The sequence below is a fragment of the Petromyzon marinus genome, chromosome 3, assembly GCF_048934315.1.
Source record: "Petromyzon marinus isolate PM22_M1 ecotype Great Lakes invasive population chromosome 3, UKy_Petmar_22M1.pri1.0, whole genome shotgun sequence".
Taxonomy (NCBI): domain Eukaryota; kingdom Metazoa; phylum Chordata; class Hyperoartia; order Petromyzontiformes; family Petromyzontidae; genus Petromyzon; species Petromyzon marinus.
The window spans coordinates 19,220,016-19,238,414 of NC_133669.1; the positions used below are offsets into that span (position 1 = coordinate 19,220,016).

The 18,399-nt window shown below is 49.5% G+C and overlaps 2 protein-coding genes across 4 annotated transcripts in view; one reads left to right on the top strand and one right to left on the bottom strand.

Moving 5' to 3' along the window:
- Positions 1-5,024: 5,024 nt before the first annotated feature.
- On the bottom strand, positions 5,025-7,061 carry EXOSC6 (exosome component 6). Its single transcript, XM_032977942.2, has one exon. The coding sequence runs from the start codon at positions 6,227-6,229 to the stop codon at positions 5,309-5,311; it is 921 nt and encodes a 306-aa protein (XP_032833833.1). The 5' UTR covers positions 6,230-7,061; the 3' UTR covers positions 5,025-5,308.
- A 5,943-nt stretch (positions 7,062-13,004) lies between these two features.
- The window catches only part of LOC116956357 (monocarboxylate transporter 4-like), a 30,926-nt gene continuing 25,531 nt past the window's right edge, over positions 13,005-18,399 (top strand). Inside the window, exon 1 of one of the 3 annotated variants that reach the window (XM_032977954.2) lies at positions 13,005-13,267. The gene's annotated coding sequence lies outside the window, so the exon portion shown is untranslated. Of the gene's footprint in view, positions 13,268-17,089; positions 17,210-18,399 lie in introns of those variants that run through there. The other 2 variants (XM_076052195.1, XM_032977953.2) reach the window with 2 other exon arrangements.

Below are 18,399 nucleotides of genomic sequence, written 5' to 3' on the forward strand. Positions count from 1 at the left end.
GACCTGCCCCCTACTGGACGTCTGAGAAAAAGAGCTTCATAGGTCATCGGATTCTTCCAGTGTCAATACATATTCTGATTCTGTCACGGGACAGACCCACGTGCCCATGGGTTGACTGAGATGACTGGCAGATGCACCAGCTGTGCCCCCTTATTGTGCCAACTTTCTGCATTTTAGCCGCCCGGCGCTCCGCTCGTTCCTGTGAGCGTCGATCCTCTGCTGTTGTTGGAGGGCGACTGCCTCCCAACTGCCCAGTAGCATCCTTCACGATCCTCCTCCACAGAGGCCGATCTTGATACCGCTGGTACCAGTCATCGGCAAATCCACTCAGCTCCTGGTTCTTCTGTACCGCATCAGTCCATCTCTCCTCCAGCCCGTGCTGCGCCCGTTTAGCCCGCTATCCGGCCAAACAGAAGCTGTTTGGGCATGCGGTGGCTGGGCATGCGGGCTACATGGCCCAGTCAACGCAGCCTTGCCTGCCGGAGGAGCTCACCGATGGGAATTTACCAAGATCTTTCAAAGATTTGTGAGTTCATGACACAATCCAGCCTGGTTAAACCCTGGATGGATCGTAGGCAGGCCACCATGAATGTGTTCCTTCAAAGGGGTCCATGATTCGCAAGCATCGAGATGGGAGGCAATAACTATGGCCGAGAAGACCTGAAGCTTTGTGTGGAGCGACAAGGTAGCTTCCACACAGAAGCAGCAGCTGATGACAAGATAATGCCGCTCGACTGATTTGGAGATTGACCTCCGCTTCCAAACCGGACCTGTGCATAAAACACACTGCCCAGGTTTGAAAACTGCCCTATGACTCATATAGGGAATTGGATGACATAAAGTTACCAGGAAAGTGCTTAGTTTTGGTGAAGTTGATCGGCCACTCCAGGTCCAGCAGTAAAGCCTCCAACTCCTCAGAGTGAGCAGCAACTACGAGATCATCAGCATTCATAGCATGATCGACCAATAGGGAGCCATCTCTTGACCGCACTCGGGCATCGATCTGCCTGCCTCCCATTGTATCTGTACCAGATAGAAATTCCTTTGGTACAGCCATGAAAAGCTTCTCGAACTACATGGTTAAAAAAAGGTTAAATAATATATCACCCCAAGGAGAACGTTCTGACCTACCCCTACTGGACATCTGTCAAAAAGAGCTTTATAGCTCATCGGATTTCTCCAGCATAAATCAATATTCCGATTCTGAACATGGAATGGATGTGACTCCAGACCACGCCCAGCCCAACAGGGGGCGGGGCCTCGTGTATAACCCCGCCCATTCGTTTGACGTCATACGCAGATTAAATTTGGGTGACAATTGAGCATTCGTGGGTGCGCCGACGTTTTTACATTTTCACTGATCGCCCCACGGATGTACGTGATGACGTAATTACGTTTGAAGTGAAATGACGTTGTGGAACGTGATAACGTGTGTGCGTGATAACATATTAATGCTTTCTTTTCACTTGTTTTGGCAAATGATCCATCCCCAAAGGGGTGAAAGGTCGAGCCCATATTTCGCGAAACAATGCGCAGAAAGCAGTAAATACCTTTGTCATTATTATTTTGAACCATTAATTGTCACAGGTTGTACCTTTTTGGGGTCGGCACATTTTCCGCTGTTGACCTACCTCTGTTTATGAAAACTGTGCAGTTTACTGTAAAACAAGTTCAACACAAAGAGCGGTACCAGATATCGGTACAAATCAATTTTTTGCCACCCGAACAAAGTTGTCAAGTCCCTGGACAGGAAGCAACCCCCGTGGACGGGTGGCTGAGTGCGTGATTAAGTGGGTGAATTATCGAGTGACTTTGCAAATTAATTCGTGAATTAATGCGCCAGGGAGTGGGCGTTTGTGAGTGGGTAAGGGGTTACCCACCTTTTGCAAAGGGGCCGTCCATAAATGACGTCACGCGATTTTGGACGTTTTTTGACCCCCATCCCCAGTCACATGGCGTCACAGAAAGTCAGACACCCCCCTCAAATATGACGTCACAAAGCTCTGCCCCCCCCCCCCCCCCAAAATAAAATATAAAACATGCTTCAAATCGCTTTAAACTATTGTCATTGTAGTGCGTATTTAATGTGGCGCTGCACTCTGATGTTGAAGGAGAAAACATTTATTAAAAAGTCTATTTAATTAAATAGAACGTGTTGTCTATATTTATTTAAAGTTGCGCATTTTGATGTGACGTCACATTTCTCAACCCGCCCCCCCCCCTTCGTCACACATCGTCACAAATGTCTGACCCCCCCCCCCCAGGTGCGTGACGTCATTTATGGACGGCCCCAAAGACCATATCCGTATACCGTACGTAATCTCTCAGTGAGCCTTGGTCTATCAAAACTAGGCGGTGCCGAGCACAATGCTGTTGTCCTGCAGTTCAACACAATGCCACCAGATCCCGGTAGAATGTTTGCCATCCGAATACAAACGCCAGCACCCCACAGAGGTGGCAACCCACCACAGCATGGAGCAAAGTCTCACTCGATGACGTCACTACGTAGAAGCAACATTGCCGGATTGAGACCCGTGACGTCATCCCCGGCGAGCGCGCGGACTGATCGACAGTCCACGGCGGTCACCGATTATGACGTAATAACACGCGATCTCATTGCGCAATCACATAGTCGTACGCGTGATACATTACAAGCCCGCAACGTCGCTTGATTAGTCGCCAACGTCAAATGTGATTTCGTTGACGTTTATGATTAATGACGTCCGACGTCACCGCGTTAACTTTACGTCATTGGGGCGATTGAGGCCACGGTGACGTAGCTATGTGAATATTTTGAGACTTGGCCCATGTGCAGATGTAGACACGGCTGTATCGTCACGTTACACACGCGACTGTTTACGGTAGAGTAATGCAATACTATAAGAATAGGTTTGACCCTTTCTGGCAATAAAAACAGCTGTGTTAAGATGTTAAAACACCAAACTGAAACCTTTTCCAAGTAATCACGTCTGCATTATAAACCAAATACTACCAGAAATGTGATTAATGCAGACGTGATTCCTTGCAAAAGGTTTAAGTTTGGTGTTTTAACATCTTAACACCTGTTTTATTGCCAGAAAGCGTAAAACCTATTCTTATATTTTGATACCGGCAAGGGAGGTCCCAAATTATATTTCCCGTTTCAATCCGGTAACCTTTGCGCGTGTATTTCATGGCATTCATCTGTCCAGATATGCCCTGCTGGGATTACAACAGGTGATCGTATCAGGCAATTGCCCTTCTTCCTAAAAAGGGGCAATTGCCCGAAACGTTGCCTATTATATAGTTTTTCTTTTCGTGAAGTGTTTTTGGCGAATGTGTTGAGTTGTGCACCAGACAACAACAACAAATGCAAATACAGTATAAGGGTTCCCTCTCCTGGTTGAATGAAGATTGAGACATAACACTCGTACTAAAGTAAGTCTCTAAGTATGTCTCAATAAAAAAATACCCCCATTATCAACCACACGTTATCTGACCAGCTCAAACTTTAGCGACCGAGCCAATGATGGATATTCCACATTCCCATGACGGGAGCTAGTATATTCATCAGACAAAACACATTCGCAATGCGTTTCCCCAAATAAACTACACATTCAACCAGGGCTTAATTATACCGGTGATGTCAAGGGCACGGCTACGGAAAATGTCAATTTAAGGTCTGTACTCAACAATTACAAAACCACCCCTGTATAACCCGAGTTAGCCACCCAATAAACGTGGAACGTTTCGTCAACGTTGGGCCAACTTTTGGTTGAACCACATGCCAACAACGGTGCATGTTTATTGGGTAAGTTGATCAAGCTGCTCATGGTAATTGGCGCAGCTGATCATGATATAATTGAAGATGCTGCCTATTATGTAACCAACTTCTTGTTTTAATAAATGTGATATGAATAAAGGCTAGTTCCCAAAACGTCGCCTCTTATAATTTTCCTTTTAAGACCAGTGTTATCAATGAACGTGCCAAGTTTTGTGTGATGTGCTTGTGCACCACTGATGATGTAATTGCTGAAAACTGATTACGATGCTGCAAAGGCAATGATATAGCTGATGATGAACATTAATATTTCTGTCTTTTATAATGGAAATTATAATTTTGCGAATGTAGCTGCTTCTGCCGATATTTTGTCTTTATGATGACGACGATGTTGATGCTGATTATATGGTATATGGGCTGCCGTCATCAACAAAAGGCACGATTACAGTTTTAATATTTAAGGGTCAAGAAACTTCTTGAAATGAGCGAGGTTAAGAACTAGGGATACCTAGACGAAGAGCAGCATGGGGTGGAATGCGTGTGGGTGGTTCTCCCCTAGGTGCAATCGGCCTCAAAATGAGAACGACCTTCTGCGTTGATGTATTTACGTATCAATGTGAGTAGAGTGTGTTTATATGTATGGGTGCGTGTGTCGGGGGAGTTTGAGCTTAGATAACTGCGCTACGAACCCAGAAACCCGAGTTAGATTCCCGCTCATGGCCAACACCAGTGACAATAATTTGAACCGGTCCTGGGCCTCCAAGAGGTCGCCTCAGCCTTAAATGAGTGCCTGGTACCCTATGTAAACATCAGCACTGGGGAGATTTACACAGAAAAAAACCCCACCACCTACAATGGCATTACAGATAGTTTGCATAGCAACTTAGTTCGGCGAACGGAGTGGAACAACGCGCATGTCCAGAATGAACATCTCATTCGTGAACCAAACATCGCACCTCCTGGCTTTGACATTCCTCGAAGAAACTGGCGCAATCATCAACCGCATCAGAACATGCACGAACATAGCCGATGCGCACATCCCCTTCATGAATGGAAAATCAAAGACAACGGTGGGGCCAAACAACCCCCCAAACCATTGACCATATAGTAATCCACTGTAGTATTTTTCTCTCCTTCACAAACTCTCGCCGAAGCCTTCTTGCCGCGTGGTGGAGCAGACCACGACAGGGGTTGGGGGCGTTCAGCTTGTGAGAATATTGCTGCCACGCGCGAGAATAAACCGCGACACAAATATTACCGCTCGTTAACAATTCAATTTGACTTTTATTCTTTACAAAAGAAACACCTGCGACTGGCAGAATCCTCACTTGGAAAACTTTACAGCATAAAGGCGCAGACCCCCCCCCCCCCCGGGGTGTCAATTACGATCGTGGTTCAGCGACTGGTAAAGAATTGCAACTGCAACGCCACTGCAACATGAAACAACGGCGACCAATACAACTGTAATGCGAACGTATAATTGAACAACCATGGTCTGGACACGTTGCGCCGAGACGAAGAGTTCAGGTTGTGGCGGGGTTCGCGACCTCAGGGCTCGCTCTCCCCCGGGGGTATCCCCGCGTCGCTGCCCGCGTCCCCGGGTGGCCCCGCCGGTGGCCCCGCCGGTGGTGCCTCTGGGGCCCGGACCGAGCGCCGCACGGCCCTGAGCAGGCACTGCTGGAGCAAGGGGTAGAGGCGCTGAGCGCCATCCACCGCCTCCCGCACGGCCTGCCGCAAGACCTGCTCGTCCCACTCGCCCTGGCACACCAGGCCCGAGACCTGGTCCAGCGACGGCAGCAGGGCCACCGTCAGGCCACCGTGCTGCTCCGCCTGGACCGAGGGGCCCCGGGCCGGCTCCCCATACCGCCCGTACTCCTCGGCGGCGCTGGGGTCGAGCAGCAGCACGGCGCCGGCCTGGCGCGCCGAGCAGCCCACGGCCAGGTCGTACATCTCGATGCCCGCGTCGGCGAGGGCGAGGGAGGCCGCCGTGACGGCCGCGCCGAGGGCCCCGCCGTCGTCCTCCAGCACCGTGACGAAGACGTCGATCTGCGCCTTGGGGTAGCGGTGGAGGCGCACGGCGGCCTCCAGCGCCTGCACCACGGCCAGGGCGGCCTCGCGCTCGTCGCCGCCGGGGGGCCGCGCCTCGCAGCGCCGCGCGCCCGCGAACGGCGCCACCCTGAAGTCGCAGTAGAGGCGGCCGCTCATACTAAAGTCCTCCCTGCGTAACACCTCCCTGGGTCCGTGCACGGCGCACAGCACCTTGGTGTTCTTCGCCTCCACGTAGGCCGAGCCCTTGGCCTGGCTCAGCAGCCCGGCACGCGCGAACGAGGCCCGCAGCTCGTCCGGGGCGCGCCCGTCGGCCCGCTTGCCTCGGCCGTCCAGCAGCGCCCGGGGGGCCGCAGGGGCGCAGAAGAGAAGCGGCGACTGGGAGTCCTCGGGGCCCTGCAGCCTCCTCGAGTCGAAGGGCATCGCGAGAGGCTTGATGGGAGCGGCTCAACAGCCGCCGGGGGGTTTGGAGGACGACGCGAGTGGGATGGAGCCACGTGTTTGGTGGTGCACAGTGCCGCTGCTACGCCACGTGGTGGCGCTCTACGAGCTGAGGATTACGATCTTGCAGAGTCGTCGCCGAATTCTTCAAAGTAGAAGAACATCGCCACAAACGACATTGGAGACGATGAAAATATTAAGGATGGGTTTTGCCCGTTTTGGTAATAAAACAGTTGCGTTAAGATGTTCGAACACCAAATCGATACCTTTTGCAAGGTATACAGTCTACATTAACCACACGTACTTGTGGCAAAACATGCAAAACAGGTCCCTGCAGGGTGGGCTGGTAGGACAAGTCTCTGCGCTGTCTATTGCTGATTTTACACCCAACAGCACGAGATTTCACTTCGTTAAAGTATTGAAAGGGGACGGACGGACGCATTAATCTATTGCAGGCTGGTACACTCAGTTTACAACTTCGTTCCTACCAGTATAAACGTGCTCTTATAATATATGCGTTGGCTTTGAAACTGATTGGCTTACACCAGAGACTGCCTTCTTTATTCCCTTGTCTTGCCAGAGTCAGACCAGAGAACGCCAACAGGCAAATAGTACAAAGACAGTGCACAGATCTTTAACTGTTTTAATACTTGGGGTAGCGGTGGAGATATTTGGATAGTCGCCAGATACGTCCTTATATCTCTCTGGTCTCTCTGTGTGTGCTGTAAAGAAGGGACATTGCCCGGAACGTCGCCGATTACAAACATTTAGTAATTTTTTTATACCATTATTATTAACAAATGTGTTCAGTTGTTTTGTTATTTGTGGTTGTGCACCACTGGCAACGCAATTATCACCAAATAATGTATTTAAAGTAAATACATTTTACGAGACAATGTACCAACCACTGTCAGAGCCAGTGGGGGGGGAGGGGGGTGGCACATAGCCCCCCAATGATCCGATCGAAATCCCTAATATCGATCGGATCATTGGGGTTTATTAGTAATAAATCAGCATTTGCGACCACCACTGCCACTGTGTAGCATATTATTACGTGCCAGGGACTCTGAGATGATAGGACTATTGTTCCATAATTGCCAATAAGTAACAGCAAAGCAATTATAGGTGACTCAGAATTGTGCGCAGTCGCGTATACAGCACACGACTTCCCTGAAGGGATTCAGCGAACGCGATGCCGATCACAACGCGGTTCGAATTCGACCCTCGATCGATGGCTGGGCCATCGCCGCACACGCGTCCAAGAGACAAGTCCTTTAGTACTTACTAACAACTCCTCTATCATTTTTCATTGCTGAAGGGGTTGCCCCCCACCCCTACCTGAAAATCTTGGCTCCGCCATTGGTTTCCAACTATTTTACATAGCAGACTCATACAGGATATAAATGTAGGTCGCGGGATTTTTTTTGTTTTTGAGAAAGGTATAATAATCAAAACATCCAAACATTTCGTAATGTGCCGTAAAGGCGCGGAGACCGGTTATTCCTCTCTTGCAGCATCGAAGTCAACAAGAATGTTCCGACCTGTAATACAGACACTTTATTCATGCAAAGTCTGGCGAGGCAATGGGAATCGAAACCGGTCCAGAGTTTGCTTGAATTTCAATCAATGCTGCTGAAAAGATTCAATCCTAGGAGGCCGCATGGTGAAGACCAGGGCTGAATTTCATCTGGAGCTGACCGGGACCGAGCTCTGGAAAATATTTCACATCCCCCTCCGATTATGACACCGGCAGAGAGGAGGGGTGGGTCTGGTGGATAAGGAGACCTGGTGAAGGATGGCCAGTGATGATGATTTTCTTGTTTGTTGAGGATGATTATGTTGACAATGGTAAATAATGATGACGAAGGTTAATGATGGCTGTTAGTGATTATAAATACTGAACTATATTTTAAAGATGAACACGTTGTTTTTTAAAGGATGATGACGGTATTATTAATGATTATGAATACTGTACGATGTTATTAATGATTATACTATGCGATGTTACTAATGATGCTGATTAATACGATATTATAATAATTGATGATGACTCCGATGTTACTAATGATGATTCTATAAATGATCAATACGATATTTTAAATTAAGATTAATACTACGTTACAAACAACGATTACGGATACGATGTTATTAATTAATGATGATGATTAATACGATGTTACTCATCATGATTACGAATACGATGATGCCCCCTCGTCCCCCCAAGAGGCAAGTGATCCCCACCGGTGACGTCACTGCGTACGTGCACGTGCGCACATCGCTCGCATCCCCGCATCATCATCACCACCACCACCTTCGTCGTCATTCAGCGGCCGCCCACCGTGCGTACAATTCCACATTCCCGCGGCGAGGACCAGGACGTCCGTACGATGGCCACCAATTGACGTGCCACAAAATGTTGATCATCGTCCAACGTATACAATTTTTGTATTCGTATCGCGTCGAAAATGCGACCACATCTCGAGACTCTGTGCTTCTATCCTAGCCAGACGCTACCACGACTGCTACTCCCTGCCCCCCTCCCACCGCTACGACCAGACCTACCCCAACCCCTACCACTACTATTTAGATTATTTAGATTATTGGGCTGATTGAAATGTCCACATGAGCTATCATTTGTGGCCAGGTTGCTTTTAAAAAGGAAGCTAATAGCTCAGTGGGCTTTACCTGGTAACATAAAGAAAGATCTAGTTTTATTTGTGTCTTTGAAAAGTTATTTGCTTACCTTTCCTATACTTTGCGCACTTATCGTGTTTTGTGTATTGTTTGTTGTTACAACGTTCTGACCCGCCCCTATCGGACACCTGTGTAAAAGAGCGTCATATCTCATCGTATTCCTCCAGTATAAATACATTCTCTGATTATATCACTACCCATATCACTATCCCTCTCACTTCCCCTATGACTACTCCTGCTGGTATTCCCCCCAGCTACGATCAGGCCTACCCCAGCCCCTCCTTAACCACTGCAACCTGTTCTCCTATCACCACAATTACACCACACACACTTTTAATAACCCCACTCTTTATTTCAACCACTATCATGGTACGTACAATTGTATAAATGTTGTAAAGCGCCTTGGAATAAAGCGCGACATAACTCCATATACGATAGGCTATTTAGTCTTGAATTAAAGATAAAAAAAAAATATTTAATTATACTGGAGGGATCCGATTATCTATAAAGCTCCTTTTGACACAGATGTCCAGTAGCAGGGAGTTGACAGCACGGTTTGTAGGTGGGAGAAACGGAGTTTCAGACCATTGGGGGCACCAGAGGAAAAATAAATGAGGCCGATTTTTATACTCGCTAAGACCATTCAGCCGCAAATCCAATAAGTAAAAATTTCAATCGTACCAGATCAGTGCCACTTACCCTCTTCTATCCGGCTAGTCATTCTAGTTACATGACAAAGGCAACAATTCCTCATCTGCTGGAGGAGCACACTTAATGTGCCCAGATATTTAGAGGTAAATTCGCTTCTGTCTCACACACATACACGTTTACACGCGCACAAAGATGCTGGGACACGTCATGTTACCAAACCTTTGTCTCCCCAGTGCTTAATGTTTACACACCGTACAAGGTATACACATTTGAGGCTGCGTCGACCTAGGAGCGGCCCAAACACCCGGTTCAGATATCGCTCGCCCGTGCTGTTAGCCGAGGCCGGGAATCGAACTCAGGTTCATGTTATCAGGTCCAAAGCGCAATGAAGCTCATCACTGCGCCACCGCTCCGCGAGAGAATGCCCTACACACGAGACGCGCAGTCTGAGTGGAGCCGTGCGCACACAGATAAAGGCAAAGATCCCCCGTATAGCCTTCACGGACTGTTGGGGCAAGTGCTGTCAGCGAGCACCTGTGAAGGCCGGAACGGCACACGGTGGATGGGTAGGTGGCCAGCCAGCACCACGCCCGACCGCCTTTGTCTCCCACTGATAAAACACACACATACGGACACGTATACACACACTGACATTTACATACAGTACTGCATACACATACAAAGTCAAAGTTTTCCCTGTAGCCATTGGGGCAAGTGCGGTGAGCGAAAACCAATTAGGGCGCACGAAGAAGTGGTGTGGCGAGAAACCACGCCTGGCCGTCTTTGTCTCCCCAGTGCTGTTCACTTATCGCATCGGGTACTCATTTTAGGCTGAATCGACCTAGGTTGGAACATACGTACACAAATACAGCCCCCCCCCTGTATACAGCCCCCCCCCCTGTATAGAGCCCCCCCTGTATACAGCCCCCCCCCCTGTATACAGCCCCCCCTGTATACAGCCCCCCCTGTATACAGCCCCCCCCCCCTGTTTACAGCCCCCTCCCCGTATAAGCCCCCCCTGTATACAGCCCCCCCGTATACAGCCCCCCCTGTATACAGCCCCCCCCCTGTTTACAGCCCCCTCCCCGTATAAGCCCCCCCTGTAAACAGCCCCCCCCCCTGTATACAGCCCCCCCTGTATACAGCCCCCCCTGTATACAACCCCCCCCCTGTATACAGCCCCCCCCTGTATACAGGCCCCCCCTGTATACAGCCCCCCCCTGTATACAGCCCCCCCCTGTATACAGCCCCCCCCTGTATACAGCCCCCCCCTGTATACAGCCCCCTCCCTGTATACAGCCCCCCCCCCCTGTATACAGCCCCCCCCCCTGTATACAGCCCGCCCTGTATACAGCCCCCCCCCCGTATACAGCCCCCCCCCTGTATACAGCCCCCCCTGTATACAGCCCCCCCCCCCCTGTATACAGCCTTTACAGACTTGGGGCAAGTGTTGTTAACCAGCAGCACCTATGGAAGCGTGCACGGCACACGAGGGGGTGTGTGGCCAGAACCACGCCCGGCCGCCTTTGTCTTCCCAGTGGCGATGCTTATACATAGCACCGGGTACTCATTTGAGGTTGAGTCGACATAGGGGAGGCCCAAATAATCGTCACCGGTGTTTGTGGTGGCAGTGAGCGAGAATCGACCCTAAATTGGCCACCGTCAGTGCGTATAGGCTGGGCGAGGCTTACGTTGGCAGCAGAGGGCAGTGTAGCCACACATTTCCCTCTTATAAGTGGCCTGGATCGGTGGTAGCGCAGTGCGCTAACCACCTGCGCCACCGCTCCCTCACCAGTCAAAGCCCGTGTAGCCTCAATAGACTTTCGGGGCAAGTGCTGTTAGCGAGAAGCACCTATGAAGGCCGGCACGGCACACGATGGGGTGGGTGGCCAGCAACCACGCCCAGCCGCCTTTGTCTTCCCAGTGGCGATGTTTACACATTGCGCCAGGTACTCGTCTGAGGCTGAGTCGACCTAACGGAGACCCAGCTACTGGTTCAGATGATTGTCACCGGTGTTGGCCTGCGAGTGGGAATCCCACTCGGGGTCGCCGTGTTCGTAGCTCAGCGCGCTAACCACTGCGCCACTACTCCCTCGCAACACACCCCACCGAGAGAATGACCTACAAACATGAGACGCACAGACTGGGAGGAGCCAGAATTTCAATTACACAAGCCAACACGCACGCCCACATATACACAAAGGTGTCCCGGATAGGCACACACAGGCTGTCGGGGAGAGTGCTGTTAGCGAGCACCCGTTAAGGTTTGGCACGGCGAACGACATTGGTGGGGGTGGACAAAGTCACGCCCGGCCGCCGTTGTCTCCCCCACCGCATCAGTGACTCATTTAAGGCTGGGTCGACCTCGGGGTGCCCTGCAGAGGAACCGCTTCAGATAAACAACACCGTGTAAAGGTGAAATCGGCCTTGGTCGGGCATCGAACTGTGAAGGTCGGGTTGGTAGCGCAACGGCGTGAGCTACTGCGCTATCACAACCCAACACGTACGCGTGGAGCCACGTGCACGTGAGGATGTGTGGTTAGTATGGGGAGCGGTCGTGCAGTGGTCAGCGCACTGCGCTACGAACCCGGCCACTTGAACTGCTGGGGCCTCCCCTAGGTCGACTCAGCCTTAAATGAGTACCTGGTGCGTTGTGTAAATATCAGCATTGGGGAGACAAAGGCGGTCGGGCGGGCGTCGGTCTGCCCCACCTTATAACCTCACGTTTCGTATCGTAAGCTTACAGCACTCGCCCCAACAGTGTTCAAAGGCTATACGGGGGATCTTTGTGGTTGGTGTGTACGTGCAGTGGTGTTGGGTCATTGGGAGCCACAAGCAGCCATGACTTGTGGATCCTCCCCTTTCATTTTATAACCTCCCAATAAAATGACAGAAAGCGATTTAGCCAAGAGCTAGAGTTCTTGCGAGATTTGAGAAGAGAGACACGTACTGACTGATTCGACGTAAATGTAGTGAGATCACAGAGACGTACAGGGTGGTCCAGATGTATTGTGACCCTCCATTTAATTATTTAAAACGTAATATTTAAAGCATAAATGAATATTACAAAGGAAAACAAATAGGGGTCGATTAATTGGTGGGGGGGTGTGGGGGCACAAGACATCCGGATCACCCTGGAGACAAGAGACAAGAGATGTCGTGAGATAAGAGATGCACATACAAGATAAGAGATCATAATTATGGTTTTTCACATGTTAACTTAATTACGTGTATTAGGATCTGAATTCCAGCCGATATTTTTTTTTATTCACGATCCCGCGGCACCCATTGATCTTCTCGGGGACATGCGCATTTTGTTGGGTGATTTGCTTCACGCTACGCGTCGTGACTGTCTGCTGTGTACGTGCGAACACTCCCGACACGTGCGCGCACACGTACAGTTAGTAGGGGGAGCAGTGCACAATGCGTAATTGTGCGCCGCGAGAACCTCGGCCCCCTGGGTCCGATTCCGAGCCACGGCTATCATCAGTCGTGATATCAGAACCCGTCCCAGGTGTCAACTCAGGCTGTACAACATGGTACGGCGTGTAAACATCAACACTCGGGGAGACGGAGGCGGCCGGGCGTTGGCGTTGACCATGCGACCCCGTGCTCGCCTTAATCATTCGTACGGCTGATGTGGATGCAGAGCAACAACTACAATTTCACATTCAGGTGATCAAGCCATTTAACGGCGTCAGGAGCAAGCGGAGTGGTATCGCCGTGATGTCTCCTTCGTATTTGATGATCGGGGCATTGCGTTACCCGGTCTGTTCTGGATGACCACAGTCGCACACTACTGGAGAAGTTGTGTTTTTTTTTACTTGCCATTTGTGCATCAGGTATTCGCATCTACTGCCACGGTTTGTGCAGTGGATGCGATTTAGGATGGACCGTGAGCTATGTGCAGGATCAAACCCAGGCAGGAAATCAACGTAACAGACGCTCACTAACGGCCCTTTTCCCAGAACTTTGCGAAAGTCTATGCGGGACGATCTTTGCTTTTTTGCCGGTCAACGTGAACGCGTGTTTCCTGTGCGTGGGTGTGAACGCGGGCGTGTGTGTGTGCGCGCGTGTACGTGCTTTGTGAGTGTGGCCAACACGTCTGCGTGAGTAATCGTGAGTTTTATTACAGGAAATCACAGATCATCCAAGTTTCCTAGAGTTATGGTTCGAACATGATCCCCCCCCCACCGCCGAACGCAGCTGTTTTAAAAGTCGCTCTTCACAATCATGTTTGTTTTGTTTAAATTATCTCGAGCAAGCAGATCAAGTATGCGTACCGTATTCTCCCCAGTATAAGACGCTCTGGAAATTGAGCGATGTGTCAATAAGACGCGTGTCAATACAATTGATACAATTATGTTCATAAAGACACACACACCTACCACACACACAGGGGATTGTAATACGCACCCCCTAACGTTTGCTTTAAAATACAGAGAGGTGGGAAAGAAAAGTGGCCTCATAATTCAGAGAATGCTTCATGTATAGGTGTTTTTATAGTAACGGACTACATTTGAATTCCATTTTACTGACGTCTGAAATACATGCTCATATTGTGCCCGCACTAAAATACCCGAATACAAACTAGGAAAGGACATCGTGTGGAGAAGTGCCGTTAGCTGGCACCTATTAAGGTCAACACTTTACACGTGTACACGCGCGAGATAGGGATGCAAGCAGAGAGTCGTGGGTCCGGTTAAAAACCCCACAAACGCCTCCGTCTTACCCACCCAGTTCTGATGCTCACACACACGACCACAAAAAACTACGCCACCACTTTACAATTGTATAATTAGATCGAGTCGACCTCGGAGATGGGCAAGTTGACTCAGATTGCCACTTGGCACACGTATACACACTACACGTATACAGACATGTGCTGTTGTATGTCTACACAATGAAGTGTTGTTAGCAAGGATAAAAGCCGACACACCATGAGAGGTGGTGGTGGGTTGGTCAGAACCACGCCCGACCGCCTTTGTCTCCCAAGTGCTGATGTTTTACAAACCGCACCAGATTCTCATTTATGGCCGAGTCTACCTGGGGTAGGCACAGGACCGGTTCAAATATTCGCCACTGTTGTTGACCGTGAGCGAGAATTGAACTCCTGTCGCTAACCACTACACCACCACATATCTATAGGACGGGCAATCCTAGACTTATGAACATTATTCGTTCCTGAGACTCGTTCCTAAATCAAACGGTTCGTATACAGTGTATTGTACACACATACCGGAACGTGTGTATGTGCACGTGTGCATCAAGTATGCTGGGTACATATTTTGCTATATGCGTATATTTTAATACTGTGCCACTAAATCTGTTAACGCGTTTACAGATCATAGGCCGATGTGGTTTTGCTCAGAACTTGGAACAATTGTATGTCGAATATTATGATTATTACAGACTGTAGTATTGATTTACGTCCTATAAATATCACCACGAGAAAGCCCTGTAATGAGCTTTTGCACGCGAAAACAAATCGATCAAAATTACAGATTCATACGTGCTTGTATGTGAATTTACAGGTACGTGATTATGTCTACACAGTCCTTATTTCAATCCACTGCTTGTTGAGAGTTTTCGATCCCAGGTCCTGCAGGGGTGGGTCATGGTGGTTGTTTGACCATACTTGACCACGCCGATCATTGTGGGTTTGGTGAAGTGTACAGGATGGCCACAGAGTCCCTTTGCATGATGAGGGAGGGGGCTCTGGTGCGCATTATGCCCTCGCAGTTATGGGATCTTTAATTTGGGATTTCAGTAGACGATGGATCGATAATTCCTTTTGGATAATTATCAAGAAGAGTATATCACGGTTGACATGTATAAATACTGTATTAAGGAACTTAAAACAGCTATCCGGAACTGCGTTGTGTAATACGCAGCCATCCACTTGGAAGAAATGGTCAAGAAGAATTTGGGCACGATTTCAGCTGCGTACTGAGAATAGATGACAGCACACGGAGATTTTCGAATAGAATTGTTCATTATATTTGTTCATGCAAAACATGGCTACTTTGTATCCATGCTGTGTATTATGATGTCTCTATGGGAATCACTGGGCCTCCAGAGACTCCCATACGCGCACGCAGCATCAAAATGTCGTGAATAGGATTCTGGCGCAGACTCGAGCTCATGAATCGTTCGGAGAAAATCGTTACAGGAACTTAGCTATCGAGTGTGCAGGATATGTAACTGCACGGGGAACCCTTGGGGCTTTCTTTGAGTTTGTGGGTCTCTGTGTGCGTCTATGAGTCTTTGTGTGTGTCTAAGGCTCTTATTGTGCGTCTATGGGTCTCTGTGTGCGTATATGGATTTCTGTATGAGTCTATGGGTCTCTGTGCGAGTCCATGCGATGCCGTGTGAGTCTATGGTTCTCTACGTGAGTCTATGGGTCTCTATATGAGTCTATGGGTATCTACGTGAGTCTACGGGTCTCTCTGCGAGTCTATGACTCTCTGTGCGAGTCTAAATGTTGATGCCACCGCGCTACACCACTGTATATGTACGTACACCTCTCTCGCTGGACTATGCATTCTAAAATATCGGTTGAAAACTCATTTCTTTAGAACTGCTTTTTGTGTTTAGTCTGCTCTTCTTCATCCGCTCCTCCGATTAGCGCGGTTGGCTACGTACGGTGCGAAAGAAGTTCAACATAAAAAAACGTACTGCGCGTTAGAGTGTGTGGCAAGCACGTTGCAGGACATTTCATCACCAGCATCCTGTACTACGTAACCAACGATTGGTGCAGCAAACTCACCCACTCACCACGTCACGGAGTTCTTATAAAACAATAACAAAGGTTAATTTGATGCACAGAGTGCATAACGTGTGTAAACACATTATAAAACGTAACAATAGAACATCGAAACACGAGCCCACGTATTCTGTAACCTCCATAGAGGAGAGGTGGGAGTGAGGGATGTGGCGGGGGGAGGCGGTGGGGGCGATTCCCGGTGAAGACTATTATTGAACCGGTTCTGGACCTCCCACCCAGGTCTTCTCAGCCTCAAATGAGTACCTGGTGCTATGTGTAAACGAAGGAGGTCGGGCGTTGTGCTGGCCACCCATCTCCTTGTGTGCCGTTCCGGCCTTCACATGCGCTCGTTAACAGCACTTGGCTGAAAAGTCTGTTAACGCTATACGGGGTATCTTTGTATTTATGTTTGATATTCCGTGGTGGGGAGCGGTGGCGCAGTGGTTAGCGCACTGCGCTACGAACCCGTCGACCCGATTTCCATCCCCACTCGCGACGGATTACAGTCGCGAATATCTGAACCGGCCCTCGGCCTCTTCCAGGTCGACTCAACTTCAAACGAGTAAGCTGGTGCGGTGTGTAGTCATCGCCACCGGGGAGACAAAGGCGGTCGAGCGTGGCGCGAGCCACCCATCTCCTCGTGCGCCGCGCCGGCAATTCATAGGTGCGAGCTGACAGCCCTTGCCCCCAACATCCTGCCAAAGGCTATACCGGGGATCTTTGTCTTGTGTAGGCGATTGCTGTGCTGACGTCACTCCGCCCTATAAGCGCGCGTGCACGCGCCGAGCCCTCTCATTCACACGCGCGCGCGCGACGGTTCCGTGACGGTGAGTTCCACGTGGGGGATTCAGGTGAGGTCCAGGTGGGCGATCCAGCCCCCCCCCCCATACCCCTCCCTCCCTCCTCTAATCCCCCCTCCTCCCAATCTCTCACCCCCCACATCTCCATCCATTTGACCCGCTTTTAATTTCAGCCCTATATTGTGTTACTGCCGAATTGTGTGATTGAGATAACATTCACATTTCGCCGGAATTTTGGTTTGGTTTGTATCAGAATTGTGTACAAAAATATGATAATTTTTTTGTGTCTTGAAACCTTCAATTGCGTGTGAAATTGTAACCTCGATGTATCCAAATTGTATAGGAATTGTGTTTGGAATGTACCATAGTTCGTGTTGGAAATTAACGTGCATTGGAATCGAAATCCGAAATTGTATTCGAACTGAATCGGAAATCTTTCACGCCATTTTCGTCCGAGAAACAAATCGAGTTTGCATTGCGATCCGATCCCAATTGTGCCGGAATTTGAATCCGCGGGTTTAATCGTAATTTAATTCGGACGTCATTGAAACGTAATCCATGTAGTCATTTGAATCCGGATTGCATTGGAGTTGACGTCTGGACCATTAGAATGGAATCCGGAAAGTGTTTTACTCAATAGGCGTGTGACCCCAACGCTGGGCGTGACGCTGAAAGAGCGACCATGGGTGGTGATGTGGGGTGGTGTGGGGTGGTGATGTGTGGTGGTGTGGTGGTGATGTGGGATGGTAATGTGTGGTGGTGTGATGATGTGGAGTGGTGATGATGTGTGGTGATGTGGGGGTGGTGATGTATGGTGATGATGTGTGGTGATGATGTGTGGTGATGATGGGTGATGATGTTGGTGATGTGCGGTGATGATCTGTGGTGATGATGTTTGGTGGTGATGTAGAGTGATGATGTGTGGTTGTTGTGGTGTGATGGTTATGTGTGACGATGGTTCTGGATGGTGATGTCTCGCCGTAAGTTCCGGTGATGTCTGTGTTTGCATAGCGATGATGTAGCTGTCGTGGGTGAAAGGGGGGTGGGTTCGATATTTCCCGTCTCGCTATAAGGAATGTTATCGGAATGGAACGCGGAATGGGGATGGGAACGATACAAATCGGCTCGTGTGCAGCTGCTCGGCATATTGTTCCATCAGTGAGAGATGGCGACGGCATGCGGAGGGCCTTCATCCGGCAGTGGATTGTTCACGGCTTATGCTGTTCCAGGGGGTGTCCAAA

What these genes read in the sequence shown, in the direction of transcription:
- EXOSC6 (XM_032977942.2), bottom strand. Translation starts at nt 6,229, where the DNA reads ATGCCCTTCGACTCGAGGAGGCTGCAGGGCCCCGAGGACTCCCAGTCG.